This window comes from Pygocentrus nattereri, chromosome 23 (assembly GCF_015220715.1).
Source record: "Pygocentrus nattereri isolate fPygNat1 chromosome 23, fPygNat1.pri, whole genome shotgun sequence".
NCBI lineage: Eukaryota > Metazoa > Chordata > Actinopteri > Characiformes > Serrasalmidae > Pygocentrus > Pygocentrus nattereri.
Genome location: NC_051233.1, coordinates 13102302 through 13119844, shown reverse-complemented (window position 1 = coordinate 13119844; position 17543 = coordinate 13102302). Strand labels below are relative to the sequence as shown.

At 41.2% G+C, this 17543-nt stretch overlaps 1 protein-coding gene across 2 annotated transcripts in view; it reads right to left on the bottom strand.

The window, feature by feature from the left end:
- The window catches only part of atp2a3 (ATPase sarcoplasmic/endoplasmic reticulum Ca2+ transporting 3), a 129316-nt gene that overhangs the window by 40324 nt on the left and 71449 nt on the right, over nucleotides 1-17543 (bottom strand). For both annotated transcript variants that reach the window (XM_017701729.2, XM_017701728.2), the window contains exons 6-8: nucleotides 15950-16030; nucleotides 12655-12740; nucleotides 7401-7865 (exon numbers count right to left, since the gene is read on the bottom strand). In XM_017701729.2, the coding sequence (XP_017557218.1) occupies nucleotides 7401-7865; nucleotides 12655-12740; nucleotides 15950-16030 (632 nt within the window). The remainder of the gene's footprint in view (nucleotides 1-7400; nucleotides 7866-12654; nucleotides 12741-15949; nucleotides 16031-17543) is intronic.

The following is a 17543-nucleotide window of genomic DNA, read 5'->3' as shown; positions in this document are numbered from 1 at the left end:
TGTTAATGCTCAGAAAACATTTTAAAAGAGGTGATGCAATCGTGCTCGGGTAATCACAAATAGATTTACGAGCAGAGACCCGTCAAGGCTTGCCACTTTGACACTTCGCCTTCAGCAAGTGATCCAGTTTAAAAACAATGTTCCTAAATGTGTGATTCCAAGAATGTAGGTATTTCTACCCCAAACAGTATTCCTACCATCAATGTCAAGAAAAATCAAACCCCCTTGGGAGCCACAACATTTTACCATCTTGGCTGTAAATATGTCTCAGTATGTGCTAATGTCTAGTACATTACAGGCTAAAACTATAATACAAACAAAAACACAGACTCACTTTGCTCTGCTTTAAGCTATAGCCACTTTTCTCACATCTCTGGCAGGAAACTTTTCCACAAAAGTAGAGACGTTTCTTGTAAAATATGTCAATGTTTTTTTTGGGTTTTTTTTATACAAGGCTGAAGTCATCTTCTCATTCTCCAGCTTCTTGTTAGAATTTTTTCCCGTTTGTCCGGTTCCACTTTTAATGGCGCTACGGTTAGATTCTGGTGACTATGGCACCATTTAAGGTGGAACAGGACAATTCAAACGAGAAGCTGGTGAGCAAGAAGGTGACTTAAGTTGACTTCTTGTTGAAGACTAAACATATCAGGAAACCTTATAAATGCGGATACTTCTGTCAATGTGTCTCAAAATGATCGATTGCTCATAATAAACCTCTCTCTCTTTGCTTGTTCACTACCTACTAGCTAGGCAGGATTGTTGTTGCTATGGTGACCAGCTGTCTGCGTGCCCATCTTCAGGGTTAAAGGTTGGTGAATTAGCAGTTATAGGCTCCATTAACTCCAATGTTTAAAACCATTTATTGTTAAAACTGCTAGAACTATCAGCAGAGCTTTAATTTAATCTAAAGGACGATTGTTGCATTGTGACATGAAGTCTAATTCTGCTACAACAGGGCAATAAAAGAGCAGCATGTGGATCCAGAGCCGCATGTACAGTGGAAGTCCTGGGCCAACAATGCCCAGAAATTCTACTGACTTCTTTGGGCTCAAGCTGTTCTGAAACAGGCTAATGCACTGTGAAAATGCAGATAGTGCTAATGCGAGTGGTGAATGGCAAGGCGTGTGTGTGAACTGCAGCATTGCTGGTCTTGGAGCTGGTCAGAGTGTGAGCCCAGGGCCAGTCTTGTATTGCAGCGAGGCCAAGGTAGGTAAATATTTACACCTGCGCGGTGGGACTGTTTCAGGAAGGTTCCCGGCACTCGTGGGAGATTAAGCAGCTTTCTCACACAGGGAACTCCCTGCTGTTAAACAGAGAGAGACCTGCGGCACACACTCTCACACACGGACCTCAGGGCATTCTGACAGGTAGGCAACATTCCCTCACACATGAATAAGCACAACGCATAAACACACCCAAATCGCACACACAAGTTTGTTTTTGTACCTTGTAAGGACACTGTGTCTTACATATGACATGTGCCCCCCACCATCATGTTAACACATACAGGGAATGGGAACCTATCATATCCCAAAGCATATCATTTAGATTTTTTTGCCAAGTTTAACTGATTGGAGAACACAAACATAATATTCTATAATAATAAAGAAAGAAAAAATAACACGCTATAACATTTTCTGGACCATCTTTGCACGGTATAACATTCAAATGTGAGGGGTGAAGGATTTGTTTTTTCACTAAATTATAAAAGGTCCCATCACTGTAGATCACCACTGTTTTCCTACTGATTTTTTTTTTAGAAAGGGCCTGTTTTTTCTTGAGAATGCACAAAAACAAACACACATGCACATACACGTGCACACACACACACACGTTTTTCCTCCCAAAACAGCTGAGAAACAAAGACAGCACATTGGAAATGCCCTTCTGAACTGGACATGCATTCATGTCTAGCTGGAAAAAGGGGAGAAAAAAACAACAACAAAAATGTGACTTGAAAAATTCAATCAGGGTTTTTCCAATTGAAATCATAAAGGTCACATAAGTTGGGAGTGTGACAAAAAGCGTGTGTGCGGTTTTCTGATAAATGGGAGAAAAGGAGGGAGAGGCATGGCCGAAGGAAAGAAAACAAAGGCTTCATTCTGAGAACTCAATTCTGCCTTTCAGAAATGGCATCAAGCAAAAAACTTATCATTTATAGTGGATCAGAAGTGCTTCTCACAGGCTGGTAGCTGGCTTAAGGTCACTGTGTTTTCTCTACTACAGCTCATTTACAGAAGAGCAAAATTCTGAAATAAAAATAATATCTCAACATGTCAATCTGTCTGACAAAGACACACACACACACACACACACACACACACAAGTTACGGATGGAGATGGCACAGATCTGATACCAGATACTAGCACTGAGTCGCTACTAGCAGAAATTTCTGAATGGAACATCTGAGGGTAAGTAGAAGTGGAAAGGACTGAATGTGATCCAATGCTGTAACAAATCTGTCCTGAAATAGTACTCACTCACATTGTGTGATGAGATATTTGTTGTATATTTCCTGTGGGGTAGCAGAGTGTTCAAGTAGTTTGAGTATGATGGCCTACTTTTATAGATGCAGATCTTAACTGAACTTCTACAAAATTTGAATTTAAATCCTAACTTAGTAGAATTTAAAGAAGATATATTGCATTGGTATTATACAATACTGTAGATTTTAGTATTGTTATCAGTCAGCGCTGTAGTGTTTGAGTCTGTTAGTTAGTGGCCCCAGTCTTGTCTCTGTACAGGGGTAAGGTGGACTCGAAATTGTTCTTGAGACCAGCCGAGTACAACGCCTCTGTCAGAGGACATTTTTTCAGACCGAGCAGGAGTACATATTTTTAAGTACATGCCAATACAGATATCATAATAAGTTAGTGTAAATGCATGGAATGTACTTTAGCAGTTAAATCTAGCCATTTTTACGCATTAGCTAGTTATACTAAATTAATTAACTTGGATTGAAATGCTTCAAAATAAAATTAATCACTCACCATCCCCAACCCAGAGCATATGCCCCACCCCCTCTCTGACTGTGGTTTCCAAGAGAGATAGCAAATGGGAGACCCTTGGAAGAGACTGAGGAGTCAACGACACAGTTTAAAATGTCGATGCATCATTTCATTATTGTTTCAGCTTTTTCTGTACTGTTACACCCTTAGTGATAATAATACAGGTAAGACTGAATGTGATTACAACAGATGACGCGTAGTTAGACTCATTTAAGGTTATGACAAGAAACAGCGACTGGTGGGTTTATTTGCCCTTCTGCCTGCCGGACAGAGAGAGCTGGCACTGAACATCGTTAGCGTTGCATCATCCAGGTGTACACAGTGTCATTACTACTGGCAACCCATCAAAGTCCATGCAGCAAACAGGGCAGCTCTGTAGGGAGTTTCCCAGCCTGTGGAACCCACCTGTCAATGATCCAAAAATAACAAAGCTGCTGAAAGAAACAGCTCTGCAAGCAGCGGGGGTAGATTTTGGAGATGGACTCTCAAAGCAAACGGAAATGAACACAGTAACTTGGCCTATGGTTTATGAAGTGCAGGTAATCCGTGCTGAGCCTGAGATGAAATACATCGAAGATTTTCCACAATCTTAATTCATCCACAGAAAAAAAAACACTCACAGTTATGCAAAAAAATGACAGGAAAGCTAAGCTGAGAATTATATATCTTATGCTCAACAATAACCGTCATCTGATCTAACAAGCGAATGTCAACAATGTGAATGTAAATCTCACGTGCAATAAAATGCATACTGTAAACCCACAGCTAGAATGCCACCAGCAGCAAAGTGAGCCACAGCTTTGCATTTGAAACACATATTTATTCACTGGGTGTACGGTACTTTTTTTGCACATAGCGTTCTGATGCTCTGCTGGTTAGACAATACTAATGGGTAGTATGGCCAAAAATGTATATCACTGCTGTCGGAACAAAACCTTGCATCTCCATTTTTTGCTCTTTTTTCAGTTTTTGACATGATTTGAAAATGTCTGTTGAACATTACATCGTGTGTAAATTTCATGCTAAATGGATCAAGAGAAACAGCCTAAAATTACTTAAAAAACGTTTGGTTCCATTGACATACCTTAAAAGTAAAGTATGTTTCTTCATTTTGAAGATTTGAACATTTTGAAGGTTTTGTTCTGACAGTGCAAAATAATGGAATATAACAAATTTCTAACAGTATATTTCAAATAAAAATATTTTAGATGTTTAAGTAGACCTATTTTTGTAGAATGAAAGTAACTTATTGTTATGTGACGCCTTCACTTTTAATAAGCTCCGTATTCACGACCAAATTAATCTGAAATCATTTTATTGTGCGCACTGCAAACACTAGCCCTGCTGGTCTGGCAAAGCAGTGAAATGTTATTTCACATCTTAATTTCTATAATGCTGAATTCCTTTTTTTTTGCCAGCTTTTCATTTGAATTTGTCATTCTGTTTTAGATGTAGCAGTAGTCACGTGCTGGCATTTATATAGGTGTGATGGCCCACTAAGGTCCCCACATGTAACATCAACATGGGTTGTGTGTGTTGGGTATTGGAGTGTGCTGGGGATTTCATGTAGTTAAAGACAGTTTTTAAATGTAGCTTAAGGTGCTCCACATACATATAGAAATACAATGTTATTAATACTACGTATATAGCTCTCTGATTCTTTGGAACACTTCTAACACTGCTCATATCTTGTGCTAATGGTTGCTAATTTAACATCGTTAAAATGTATACTTTTCTATGTTAGGAGTGCACACTAGCAAGAAGAGTCAGACCATGGGTTGGAACCGTTTTAACACTTTATTGAGCTCACCAAATGTGTTTTACCGCCTTCTTTGTTTGTTCCCCAGGAATCATGTCTGCAGCGTGGGTTAGTGGGTGGTGCTTAAAAGGGAGTGCGGGACTAGACTATCTGGAACCTTTCTAGGGGGTAAACCAGAAGTACTCAGAGAGCTATGTGAATAATGTGTAACATTGAAATATTATTTTGTGTTGGGAATGTGCTGTGAAATGGGAAACGACGTAATCAAGCTAAATGTAATCTGTTAGTTACTGTTGGTGGAGAAGGTACCCTGTGGATTGTTTATGGTTTTACCCATGTTGTTAAAAGTGGCCATGTTGCCCTGTCTTGGAAAAAAGAAAGGTTTTTGTCTGGCCAGAACCTTGTGTCCCCATAAGGGGTAATAAATGTTGAAATTGACTCCTTGTTGTGCTCCTTTGCTTTTGGTCACACCCTGACAATAGGTGTGGGGATATAACTGCTGCACCATTTAAGGTGCAACAGAAAATTTGAATAAGAAGCCAACTTCAGCCCAATCGAATTACACTCCTTGCCCCTACCACTTAACCCTTAGCCCTCTGTTTTGTGCGCTCACATCTAGGGTTAGGGTGTCCCAATTCTTGTTGAGATAGAGGGGTAGGGGGAAGTGTTAGGGCTACATGGCACTCCAAATGGAGTTTTTTTAGAGGCACAGTCCAAACAAGAGTGTTATGAGAAAAAAAGAAAAAACAGCAGGATGGCTGCACGAGCGAACAAAGAAACCCACAAATGTGAGAATTTTCTCCGTAAAAAAAATACGATAACCACTGTATTATCTTAGTTTAATCTCTTTTCAATGTATTACGGTCGTTTTCTTCATAACAAGCACAAAAAAATCGCTAATAGCATGCTAATGTCTCGGTAGCTAGCTAACTTTCCTGTTCCACCTTAAATAGTCCGGTAGTTCTGACGCCTGAAACGCCAGAATGTAACTGCTGCTCCATTTAAGGTGGAATGGGAAAATTCAAACAAGAATCTGGTGAATATCTGACTTCAGCTTCGTTTAACCAAAGAGTTAGCAGTGGCCAATAATAAATAATCGCCTTAAACCCCTTCTTTGAAAGCATATGATGTCCTAAACGTAACTGAAGCCCAGCATTGAGGAGCTGAAATTCTCCCTCCTCTGCTATCACTGAAGACGGGCCAGGTCGCCTACAGAGCACCGCTAGCAGCCTGTTAATGAAGCAATGTTTCTCTTTATTTTTTAAATTTGAGGTTTGTCCAATTTCATAGGGCAAGATTTCAATCACTACCCCTTTTAACTCAGTTCCAAGGGGTTAGGGTGACACTCGAAAACAAGGGGTAGTGGTAAAAAGAAGGACTGGGATTGGGCCTTCAGCTTCAATTAATTTCTCAAGTCATCTCTCTTATAACAGCTTGTTTATTGCACAAGCCCCCGACTACTTGTCTGATGAAGCTGACCAAGTCAGGCTAGACAATACTGCTACACAATGCAGATAGTTGACTGTGTGTGACATCTAGTACCATATATAACTGTAATGCTTTTTAGTACTGTATCTATTATATTGTGCTGTTATATTTTACTGTTGTGTGTAGCACACATGTTGCCCAGAGAGTCTAGTGGGCAAGCTTTTTGGCCTGCTTTTGCACCAGCATGAAGATAGTAATGAACTAAACTGAACAGGGCCTACACAATAAATCAGTAGGATGATAATATTGGTTGATGTTTATGACCTGTCATATTATCAATTCAGATTGCAATTACTAGTAAGTTTTTTTTGTTTGTTCTTTTTTTGTGCTCAATAGACCAAAGCCAGTGGGGAACCCAATATGAGACTCTTGATGCAGCTGTATGACAGCAATACAGGCTAAAACCGATATATCAGAACATTAAACACCCACAGCATAAAAAAATTAATACAACCCTTTACAACTTTTAGCATGAAAAAAAAACATCATATTACAAAACAATACACTTTTATGAACAGATTTAATGAGAGATAACAAAAATAAGAGGTAATAAGCAGAAACCAACACTGCAAAGAATTCTGGGTTGCTCCACCTACAGTGCTTCAACATTTATAATATTTAAAACTGTATGTTTGTGCTGTTTGAGTTTGTTAAGTGTGACTATTGAGAAGTAACAAATCATATCACTCAGTAAAGCATTGTTTAAAAACTGCACTATGTAAGTTCTGGGGATTTGGAGACCTCTCTGGTAAAAATGTGGAATTTACAGAACATGCAGAACAACACATTCTAATATGGACCCATTCCCAGAGTGGATAAATCTTCAACGTTGAAAGAGTATTCAAAGAGAACGTTCAGCTAATTTTGGTCATTAATGTTTACTTACTTGGACAGTTGATTTTTGGCTATATAAGTGTTGCCCAGCTAAACTGAGCTATTGAGCAGCCCTCTGGCAAGTGAGAGGAATTTCACTTTTAAAAAAGTGACCAGAGAGTGTACGCTGAGTGGGCAGGGTACTATTTTGTTATATAAAGATCATTCTTTGGAAAGTACTGATAATCTGGAAATCAAAGTAAAAATTTTAGACTTGTTACATCTATAGTCATAATAGTACAACAAAAAGCCCAAAGAAGTCTTTACTTACCCTACACACAGACATCTGGTTGGTGGTCAGAGTGCCTGTCTTGTCGGAGCAGATGACAGAGGTGCAGCCCAGCGTCTCCACGGAGGGCAGTGAGCGGACAATGGCATTCTTCTTAGCCATGCGGCGAGTGCCCAGGGCCAGACAGGTCGTGATCACAGCAGGAAGCCCCTCAGGGATGGCAGCCACTGCTAATGCCACAGCGATCTTGAAGTAGTAGATGGCTCCGCGGACCCAAGAGCCACCGTGGACGGGGTCGCCAAAATGGCCAATGTTGATGACCCAGACGGCCACGCAGATGAGGGAGATGACTTTGGAGAGCTGCTGGCCGAACTCATCCAGCTTCTGCTGTAACGGCGTCTTCTCCTGCTCCGTGGAGGCCATCTGGTTACGGATTTTGCCAATCTCTGTGGAAACGCCAGTGCAGACCACCACACCGATGGCACGACCTGCGGCTATGTTGGTGCCCTAAAAAGTAAGGAGGACAGATGTAAACACAGACATACACCCACAATAATCCAATTAAAACAGCAAAAAAAGCTGAAAAATGTTTGCTACTTGCAAACAACTGAAAGTTCATTCTTAGAGGTTGGTTTAGCGAGCTGCTTCTGTGAATGTTAGGTTTTATGTCATCTGTTAAATAAAAAAAAGGTTTGTTTTTTTATTTTCTTCATACTGAGAACTTTCACTGTATGACGATTCGGACTGAAAACAAAATAAACAAAAGGATGGTCTCTGACATTTGTACAGTACTGTAGACTACCATTCAAAAGTTGGTTTAGGCTAATTTGTACACACAACAATAACTTACACAATGTAGAAATATTACAAACCAGACACCAAAAGGTCTCTTTAGATGTTTTATTGAATATTTCCATGATATTGTAAATTTATGGAAAATAATAAAACTATCATAATTTATATACAATATGTTGACAACTTATCTGCCTTCAGATTTAATCAACACTTTCAAAATACAAGGTATTTTGGATATTAATTTATTAAAACTTTATTTTTCATTTTCTACAGTACTTTCAGCATCATCATTCTGGACATATCTAAAATGTCTCCCTAATGGGGGTCCATGATATTATTTAGCATGTTCAGAGTTGAACAGGACTAATGTCCATCCATCCATTATCTTCCGCTTCTCCGGGGTTCGGGTCGCAGGGGCAGCATCCTAAGCAATGAAGCCCAGACCTCCCTTTCCCCAGCCACTTCCACCAGCTCTCCAAGGGGGATTCCGAGGCGCTCCCAGGCCAGCTGGGCGATATAGTCGCGCCAGTGTGTCCTGGGTCTTCCCCGGGGTCTCCTCCCAGATGGACTCGCCTGTGACACCTCCCGAGGGAGGCGTGCAGGAGGCATCCTAACCAGATGCCCGAACCACCTCAGCTGGCTCCTCTCGACGTGAAGAAGCAGCGGCTCTACTCCGAGTCCCTCCCGGATGACTGCACTTCTCACCCTATCTCTAAGGGAGAGTCCAGACACCCTGCGGAGGAAACTCATTTCGGCCGCTTGTATTCGCGATCTTATTCTTTCGGTCATTACCCAAAGCTCATGACCACAGGTGAGGGTGGGAACGTAGATCGACCGGTAAATCGAGAGCCTTGCCTTATGGCTCAGCTCTTTCTTTACCACAACAGACCGGTAAAGAGCCCGCATCACTGCTGACCCAGCACCAATCCACCTGTCAATCTCCCGCTCCCTTGTACCATCACTCGTGAACAAGACCCCGAGATACTTGAACTCCTCCACTTGAGGCAAGAGCCTATCCCCGACCCAGAGAGGGCTCTCCACCCTTTCCGCCTGAGAACCATGGTCTCGGATTTAGAGGTACTGATTCTCATCCCAGCCGCTTCACACTCGGCTGCAAACCGATCCAGCGAAAGCTGAGGTTCGCGTCCTGATGTCCCCAATAGGACCACATCATCTGCAAACAGCAGCGATGTGACCCTGAGGTCACCAAACGGGACACCCTCCATCCCTTGACTGCGCCTAGAAATTCTATCCATAAAAATTATGAATAGAATCGGTGACAAAGGGCAGCCCTGACGGAGTCCAACTCTCACTGGGAACGAGTCTGACTTACTGCCGGCTATGCAAACCAAACTCCAGCTTTGTTTGTACAGGGCCTTAATGGCTCGTAGCAAAGAGCCATGTACCCCGTACTCCCGAAGCACCTCCCACAGAATACCCCGGGGAACACAGTCGAATGCCTTCTCCAGATCCACAAAGCACATGTGGACTGGTTGGGCAAACTCCCATGAACCCTCCAGAATCCTGGAGAGGGTGAAGAGTTGGTCCAGTGTTCCACGACCAGGGCGGAACCCGCACTGTTCCTCCTGGATCCGAGGTTCGACTATAAGCCGGACTCTCTTCTCCAGTACCCCTGCATAGACCTTGCCAGGGAGGCTGAGGAGTGTGATTCCCCTGTAGTTGGAACACACGCTCCGGTCCCCTTTTTTAAAAAGAGGCACCACCACCCCAGTCTGCCAATCCAGTGGCACCGCCCCCGATGTCCACGCAATTTTGAAAAGGTGTGTCAGCCAAGACAGCCCCACAACATCCAGAGCCTTGAGGAACTCAGGGCGGATCTCATCCACCCCTGGAGCCTTGCCACCAAGGAGCTTCTTAACTACCTTAGCGACTTCGGCCTCAGTAATGGACAAGCCTATTCCCATGTCCCCAGACTCAGCCTCCTCACTGGAGAACGTGTCGGTGGGATTGAGAAGGTCCTCAAAGTATTCCTTCCACCGCCCAATGACTTCTTCAGTCGAAGTCAGCAGCACACCATCTCCACTATATACAGTGCTAGTGGCACACTGCTTTCCCCTTCTGAGTCGCCTGACGGTTTGCCAGAATCTTTTCGGAGCCGACTTAAAGTCACTTTCCAAGGCCTCACCAAACTCCTCCCATACACGGGTTTTTGCCTTGGCGACAACTGAAGCCGCAGATCGCTTGGCCTGTCGATACCTGCCAGCTGCCTCTGGTGTCCCACAGGCCAACCATGCCCGGTAGGACTCCTTCTTCAGCTTGACGGCATCTCTCACCTGGGGTGTCCACCACCGGGTTCGAGGATTACCGCCCCGACAGGCACCAACTACCTTACGGCCACAGCTACAGTCAGCCGCTTCAGCAATGGAGGAACGGAACATGGCCCATTCTGAGTCAATGTCCCCCACCTCCCCCAATATCTGGTCAAAGTTCTGACGGAGGTATGAGTTGAAGATCAAGTAGGGAAGCTACCCTCTCATCCACCGGAGAAAACCCCAACATACAGGCACCGAGTAGAGGGGCTATGAGAAAGCCCACACCTGCCCGCCGCCTCTCACCATGGGCAACTCCAGAAAAGAATAAAGTCCAGCCCCTCTCAAGGAGATTGGACCCAGAGCTCAAGCTGTGTGTTGAGGTGAGCCCGACTATATCTAGCCGGTATCTCTCAACCTCGCGCACCAACTCAGGCTCCTTCCCCGCCAGTGAGGTAACGTTCCAAGTTCCAAAAGCCAGTTTCAGCAACCGAGGATCAGAACGCCAAGGCCCACGCCTTCGGACACTGCCCGATCCACAAAGCACCGAACCCCTACTACTGCCCCTCCCATTGGTGGTGGGTCGATGGGAGGGGGGCTCAGGACTAATGTATTAGAATCATTTCATAAATTTATGTGCAAACTTGATTCCACATTTTGGAACTCCAGTTTATAGTTTATAGCACCAAAGACCAAAGAAAAGAAAGTGCAAACCCCCACCCCCACTTTTTTAGGCCTTATTTAGGGATTTTCCAGATAACTTTGTAGGCTTGTATGGAAACAACAGCAACAGAAATTCCTCAGCTCCATACACTTATTTTACATAATTACATAATATGACCTGGAAACTTCATTCATTTGGGCACAGAGTACTTCAGTTGGCCTTAATGTCATTAGACAGCTTTTTTCCAGGGGAGTCTATCGTTTAAAGGGATGATGTGTTGGAAAATGCATAAAAGGCAGTCAATAAAAAGCACATCACACAAGTACAATTTGGTTTAAGGAACTAAACAGCTAAACAGAGGCCCACTCTATTCCATGCGATTGCATGAGCTGAAGTGATTAAAGTGCTCCGAAGGTGTTCCCCAGCCATAAATAACCCTAATGCAATCTAAGTGGACAGAGGATGGAAATCCTTCTACGTATCCTGGGCATTTAGACTGACTTAAGCCTCGTATTTATACTACACCCTAATGCTTTCTGCGAACAGAACAAGGTAGAGGGGAAAAGAGTGAGAGAAAGAGTGAGAAAGAGAGGCAAGGAAGATGGCATTTTATAATACAGTTGCATTATGCAGGACACGAGAGTGAATTTATGTTTCACCATGACAGTATGAGGGGGAGGAAGATGTTTAAAGAGAAAAACGGCCAGAATTGAAGGGCAATTGAACGGCAATCTTCAGGGATTTTTGTACGTCATGGAAGTAAAAAAAAAATGCGGTTCCACTTATTGAGACACTTATATATTAAGTGTCTCAAATGACTGTGTAGCTACATGTGAACATTACATGTAACAACAACGTAATTATTAATGATTTAGTCGGTCACAGATGGATTATGTATGTACACCTTATGTAATGACACATGTGTAGCAACTTCAGTTGTTATATAGGTACAATGGAATTACACAGTGGTAATTACAGAACGGTAATTAATCTGATGCGATTAGGTTACCTTGTTGCAACAGTCATTCCACAGTAATCATGTAAAACAAATGTAATGCATAAAAAAAGACTTTTGATTGGTAGTGTATCAAAAAGAATATATTAATTACATGAGGCAAAACTGAAGTTAATATACATGTGTAATTACACAGGCTGTACTTCTGTGCACCTCATGGAACTCATTCAAATTCTCTACAACAGGGCAGCATTAGGTGTCAAATAGCTTTCAAAGCTACGTGTATTCTGTTTGTATATGTTTTCTGCTATTTGCTAAAGGAGGGCCTAGTTAGACCTCTGTTTACATGGCAAAAAAAAAGAGGGAAGCAACACATCACTCCACCCTAACACAAGCACACGTATGACTTTACTAGGCTCAAATTACTTTATTGTTTAGTTCTTCTGAATGTCTTCTTCATTTCTGCGGCCCCTCGGCACCCCCATTTCCTAATACCTTATAGGGTATCATCGTAAGAGACTCACATAGTGCATTCATGTGCAAAAACACACACATGCATACGCACTCTCACCCCTGCACACACACTGCTCAAAACAGGAAGGAAGAGCTTACAGAAAACAGCATGTTCTTCTTATCTTGATTAACAGCCCGAGGGTCCGGCACAGGATCTGTGTGTTTGATAACCGATACAGACTCGCCTGGTAAAACAAACAAACAAAAAAGAAGTAAAAATGTAGTGATATTTGCCATTTGGACAGTGACACACACCCTTAAAAGCAAAGTAATGAAGCAGCTGGAAAGGCACAAAAGCTCTGATAACAGTTCACTACATCAAGAGAGAGCATGGTTTCAATGAAATACAAATGTAATCCAAAAGAGAACAACAATTAGTAATGCAATTAATAACAATTAAAAGAAAATTGCTCTTTGATAAAGGAATATTCCTAGGCCTAAGCTCTATTTTCTGCATCTGCAGGGTATTGTTTATAATCACAGACTAAAGCTGGTCTGTGACATTGATACAATTCACAATGGCATTGGTTTCTGGAATATATCCCAGTATCAGAAAATCTTTTGCTGGAATAAGTTTATATTAATACAGTTAATGAACCCATGCGCTTGGAGTTCTGCTATTCTATGCAAAAGAATGTCTTACAAACCTGATGTAGCTTGGTTTGCTGGAACTATTTTGTTCTGTTTTTTTCCCTTAAAATGACACCAAATGGAAACTTGCTGTGTTATAAATGTTAACCAGACAGAAACCATGTTTCCAGAAAGGAAACTTGTTTAATTTTATGGATTTTAAACTCTTCTTTAAAACAGTCTAAAGCATCCAGTAGATGGCATGCAGTTAACCGTCAGGTCCTGGACATCATGTATAAAGAAAGCAACCTGGACAGCACTGTTTTAAGGGCCTTATATCATAGGTACAAAGTTGATTATTTATTAAATATATCACTTTATTAGATAATCACTGAAAGTAAAAAAAAGCAGTATGTCAATATTATGGTACACCAGTTTAGACAATATCCCAGAACTATAATAGACAATTTCCCTCGACTTACTAAAGAACAGAAACCCTTTTAACTCAAAAAAAAGAAGTCCAAAGGTTCCTGGTCAAATTATATGTTTTCCTGATTTTCTAGTGATAATAAGTATATCCTTCATTAGGAAACTTAAATATTGCAATTTTCTGCTAATTGTAGTGTACAATATCTATTTTTTTAACATACAAGGGAAAAAAACGATACCTTAATATGCATTTACTTTTGCACAGACCACATTTTATGCTTCCCCCCTTCCCCAATATGTTAAATTACAGTATTACAGTAACTAAGAGGTATTAAAATGTGTTCACTGTACAGGATGCTTTCTTTTCATTTTGAAAATCAACAAAATCTGTAATTTGTCCCTTGCCCAGGGGTTGGCAACATACAGTTCTTTTACTGCCTGCTTGCAGCTCTTAAGAGATGGAGCTAATTATTTAGCTAAGTATTTGCTAATTCACAAACCTTTAACACTAAAGCCTGATGCACAGACTGCTGGTCATCATAGCAACAATAATCTCACCAGTGGTGGACAGTAACTAAATAAATGTAATTAGTTACTGTACTTATGTAGTTTTTTCATGTATCTGTAATTTACTGAAGTATTTCCATTTTGGGTGACTTTTAACTTTCACTCCACTACATTTCAAAGTCAAATATCAGACTTTTTACTCCACTACATTTTGAGAAATCTGTCGTTCCTTTCGGTTTCTGTGTGTATTAAAACGTAACATGTCAAAACAAAAGAAGTGCAAAGCAAGAACACCAATCAGGGCACAGCGGTCACTTTGTTCTGAGCGTGTTTTGACCTGTTGGTCATACCAACCCAGTGCAGCACACGGTTCAACGTCAGTGCAGCAGTGTAAAAATTTGGGAGCACATACGTCACCTAAATGATGAACTAACCTAACTTTGTGTAAATAGAGCACAATATAGAAATATGTCCACATGTGCAGTCGTGACTGGCATGTTTCTTTTTTTCTGAATTCATACAAACACTTTCATTTTATAGTAAATTAGTTTGGGCTGGTTTATGTTTATGAACAGAGACCTACAGATCAATATAGTAAAGGAAAACTTATTTGTGATCCTGAGTTTAAAGCCAGTTTTTATTCAACTTGTAACTAACTTACAAAGTAATCTGAAAGTGAAACTTTACTTGTTTGTAAAAGTGATTTCAGAGCCACTCAGTTCTCCCTGATGGAAACTGTTTACCTTCAGTGTTTTGTGCTTATGATCATTTTAATAGACGTCAGTGTCACTAATTAATGATGTTCTATTAAAAGACTGGTTTACCAAGAGAGACGCTAGAGGATTTTCACCTAAAAAAAGTTCATGAAGCGAGTCTTGTTATAAAAATGATAACAGGACATCAGAGCCATAATTAATCTTTTAGTACTTTTACTTTCGATACTTAAGTACATTTGAAGGCAAATACTTTTGTACTTTTACTCAAGTTGAGGTCTAGAGTAAGGACTTCTACTTTTACTGGAGTAATATTTTACCTTGGGTATCTCTACTTTAACTCAAGTACATGATTTGTGTACTTCGTCCACCTTTGAATCTCACCTAGCTGTCTAACAAAAACCCGAAGATGAAAAGATTTAATACGAACTTCAATGGACTCCTTTGCATTTGTAACTTATTTTTAACCTGCATCGAGAAACTGTCCAATACTAAAAAAGTAGTGAAGCTGATGTCAGTTTCTCTTCGAACCCCCCCATTCCACCTTAAATGGTGCAGCAGTAACATTCTGGCGCCTCAGGCACCATTTAAGGTGAAAAGGGAAAATTCAAACAAGGCGCTGTCAAATAAGCTGCTGACTTCAGCCTCATAAAAAATCAAACACAGAGACGTTTACAGTTTACGAGAAAGTTCTACTTTTGTGGAAAAGTTTCCTGCTGGAGATGCAAGAAAAAAGGGCTATAGCTGAGCTAAAGCATAAAGCAGAGCAAAGTAAGTCTTAAATTTTTGCCTTTTTTAGCCTAAACCAAGAAATTAGTACATACTGAGACATATTTACAGCCAAGATGGCATAACATTACTTCAATGAAATAAAAAAAAATTGTCGATCCTAAAGTGGTTTGATTTTTGTTGAAAAGACAAAATGGTTCTTCTTAACGTTGGGTTGCTGACCCCTAGACCAACCTTTTGCATATGAATGTAAAATAGAAGCTGGTGGGCAAGTGCTTCAACAGGGTTTTTTTTTTTCACAAACATAGGAAAACTTCATAATAATGGTGGTCTGTGGTAATCAACCTTGAGATACAGATGGAGCACAAGAAGATTAGGCTAAAAAACACTGGAGTATTCCTTGTAACTGGCACAGTCTAGTTAAAGTCAAAAGAAGGATTCTGTACCTGTGAGGATGGACTGGTCCACACGCAGAGTGGTGGATTTAATGGAGACGATTCGAATGTCAGCAGGAACCTTGTCGCCAACTGGAAAAAGAAAAAATATATATAAACATAGTCATATATAAGATAAATAAGGGTCAATAGTTCAATGCCACATATAAAATAGGTAAGAACACAAGATTCAATGTCACCAACAACAAAAGTCATTATTAAGCTACTGTTTAGCATCACAGAGCTTTTGGTGAAACTGGCCATTTCCATTCAGAAAATCATATTGTTCATCATGATAACATTGTACTAAACACGTCTAACTGAATTTATAATAAAGGAGCATGTACGCATTTATTCCCTGAGATCTTGTTATGACGTTTGTATATTTTTATGTACCAAAAACAGTCATAATTTATTTCTGAATGTCTATTTTCCAACCTCTCTTTAACCCTTAGCATAAGACAGGCTGTTTTGCTTTATGCGCAAATGAGCTCTGTCCTGACTGGCTGTCCTGTGCTTCATACAAAGAGCAGTCCAGGTTTAAACACTCCTTTAAGTTGGCTCCCGAGTGGCGCAACCGTCTAAGCATTGGCCCTATCATCAGGAGACCACAAGTTCAATCCCTGGTGCTGCTACAGCCATCCGTAGCTGGGAGTCCAAGAGAGCACAGTTGGTGGTTGGCACTTTCCGCCAAGCGAGTTCGGCTGTCCAGTGACGTTGCGTGAGCGGCAGTTCAAAAAGAAGTGGTGGCTGCTTTCACAGGTCTCAGAGGAAGCCTGTACTGCCTTCACCCTCCTAGCGTTGGAAGAGTCAAGTGATTGTGAGCCCTAACTAGCGGGTGGGATTGGACCCATTACTGCCCCACATAAAAATATATATAACAATATCCTGGACAGGTCACTGGACGGAAGGCAGACAGAGGTGATATTACATGGTTCATTTAGCATTAACTGAAACGAACATGAAGCAGCCAAAGACAAAAGAGAACGTTTTCCAACCGTTCTCATCCCAGAGGGGTTCTGAGACACAAAAGACAAACAGGAAATAAGACCGGAAGAGCAGCTGAACCATCAGTAACCATCCAAAACCTTTGCTCTTACGGCCGTGTTCTCTGGATGAACACTGATACGGCGGATCGAAGCACGAGCCTGGAGGCAAAGACGCCGCAGCATAACAGGGACACCTAACCTGCGTCGAAAGACAAACAGCATGCACACAGCCACGACCGGTCAATTCCAAACTGATGAAGACACGGTCACTTTGGGGGATCAATACTATGCCTGAGTGCTACATCAAGACACAAAAAAGCGACTCCAATTTTAGAGAGAGAAAAACATGAAGGTGGAGACAATCAAGATTGGTGTCTGGGAACAAATGCAGTCAATATCTGTTACTTTTACTTTTTCTTGTCACTTTTCAGTATTTCTATGGAGAAAAAGGAATACCTCTTTCTCTCTGATCCTGTCAGAAAATAAGGTAGCAGTTTCTGCTTTTTTTATGCATCATTTCAAGTCAACTTGTTAAAACAGTCCTTGTTCTTCTTCACATGTTAAAGGGGTGACAATAGCCTGCCACAAGGTCCTGTAACTGGTCTGAAAGTCTGAAA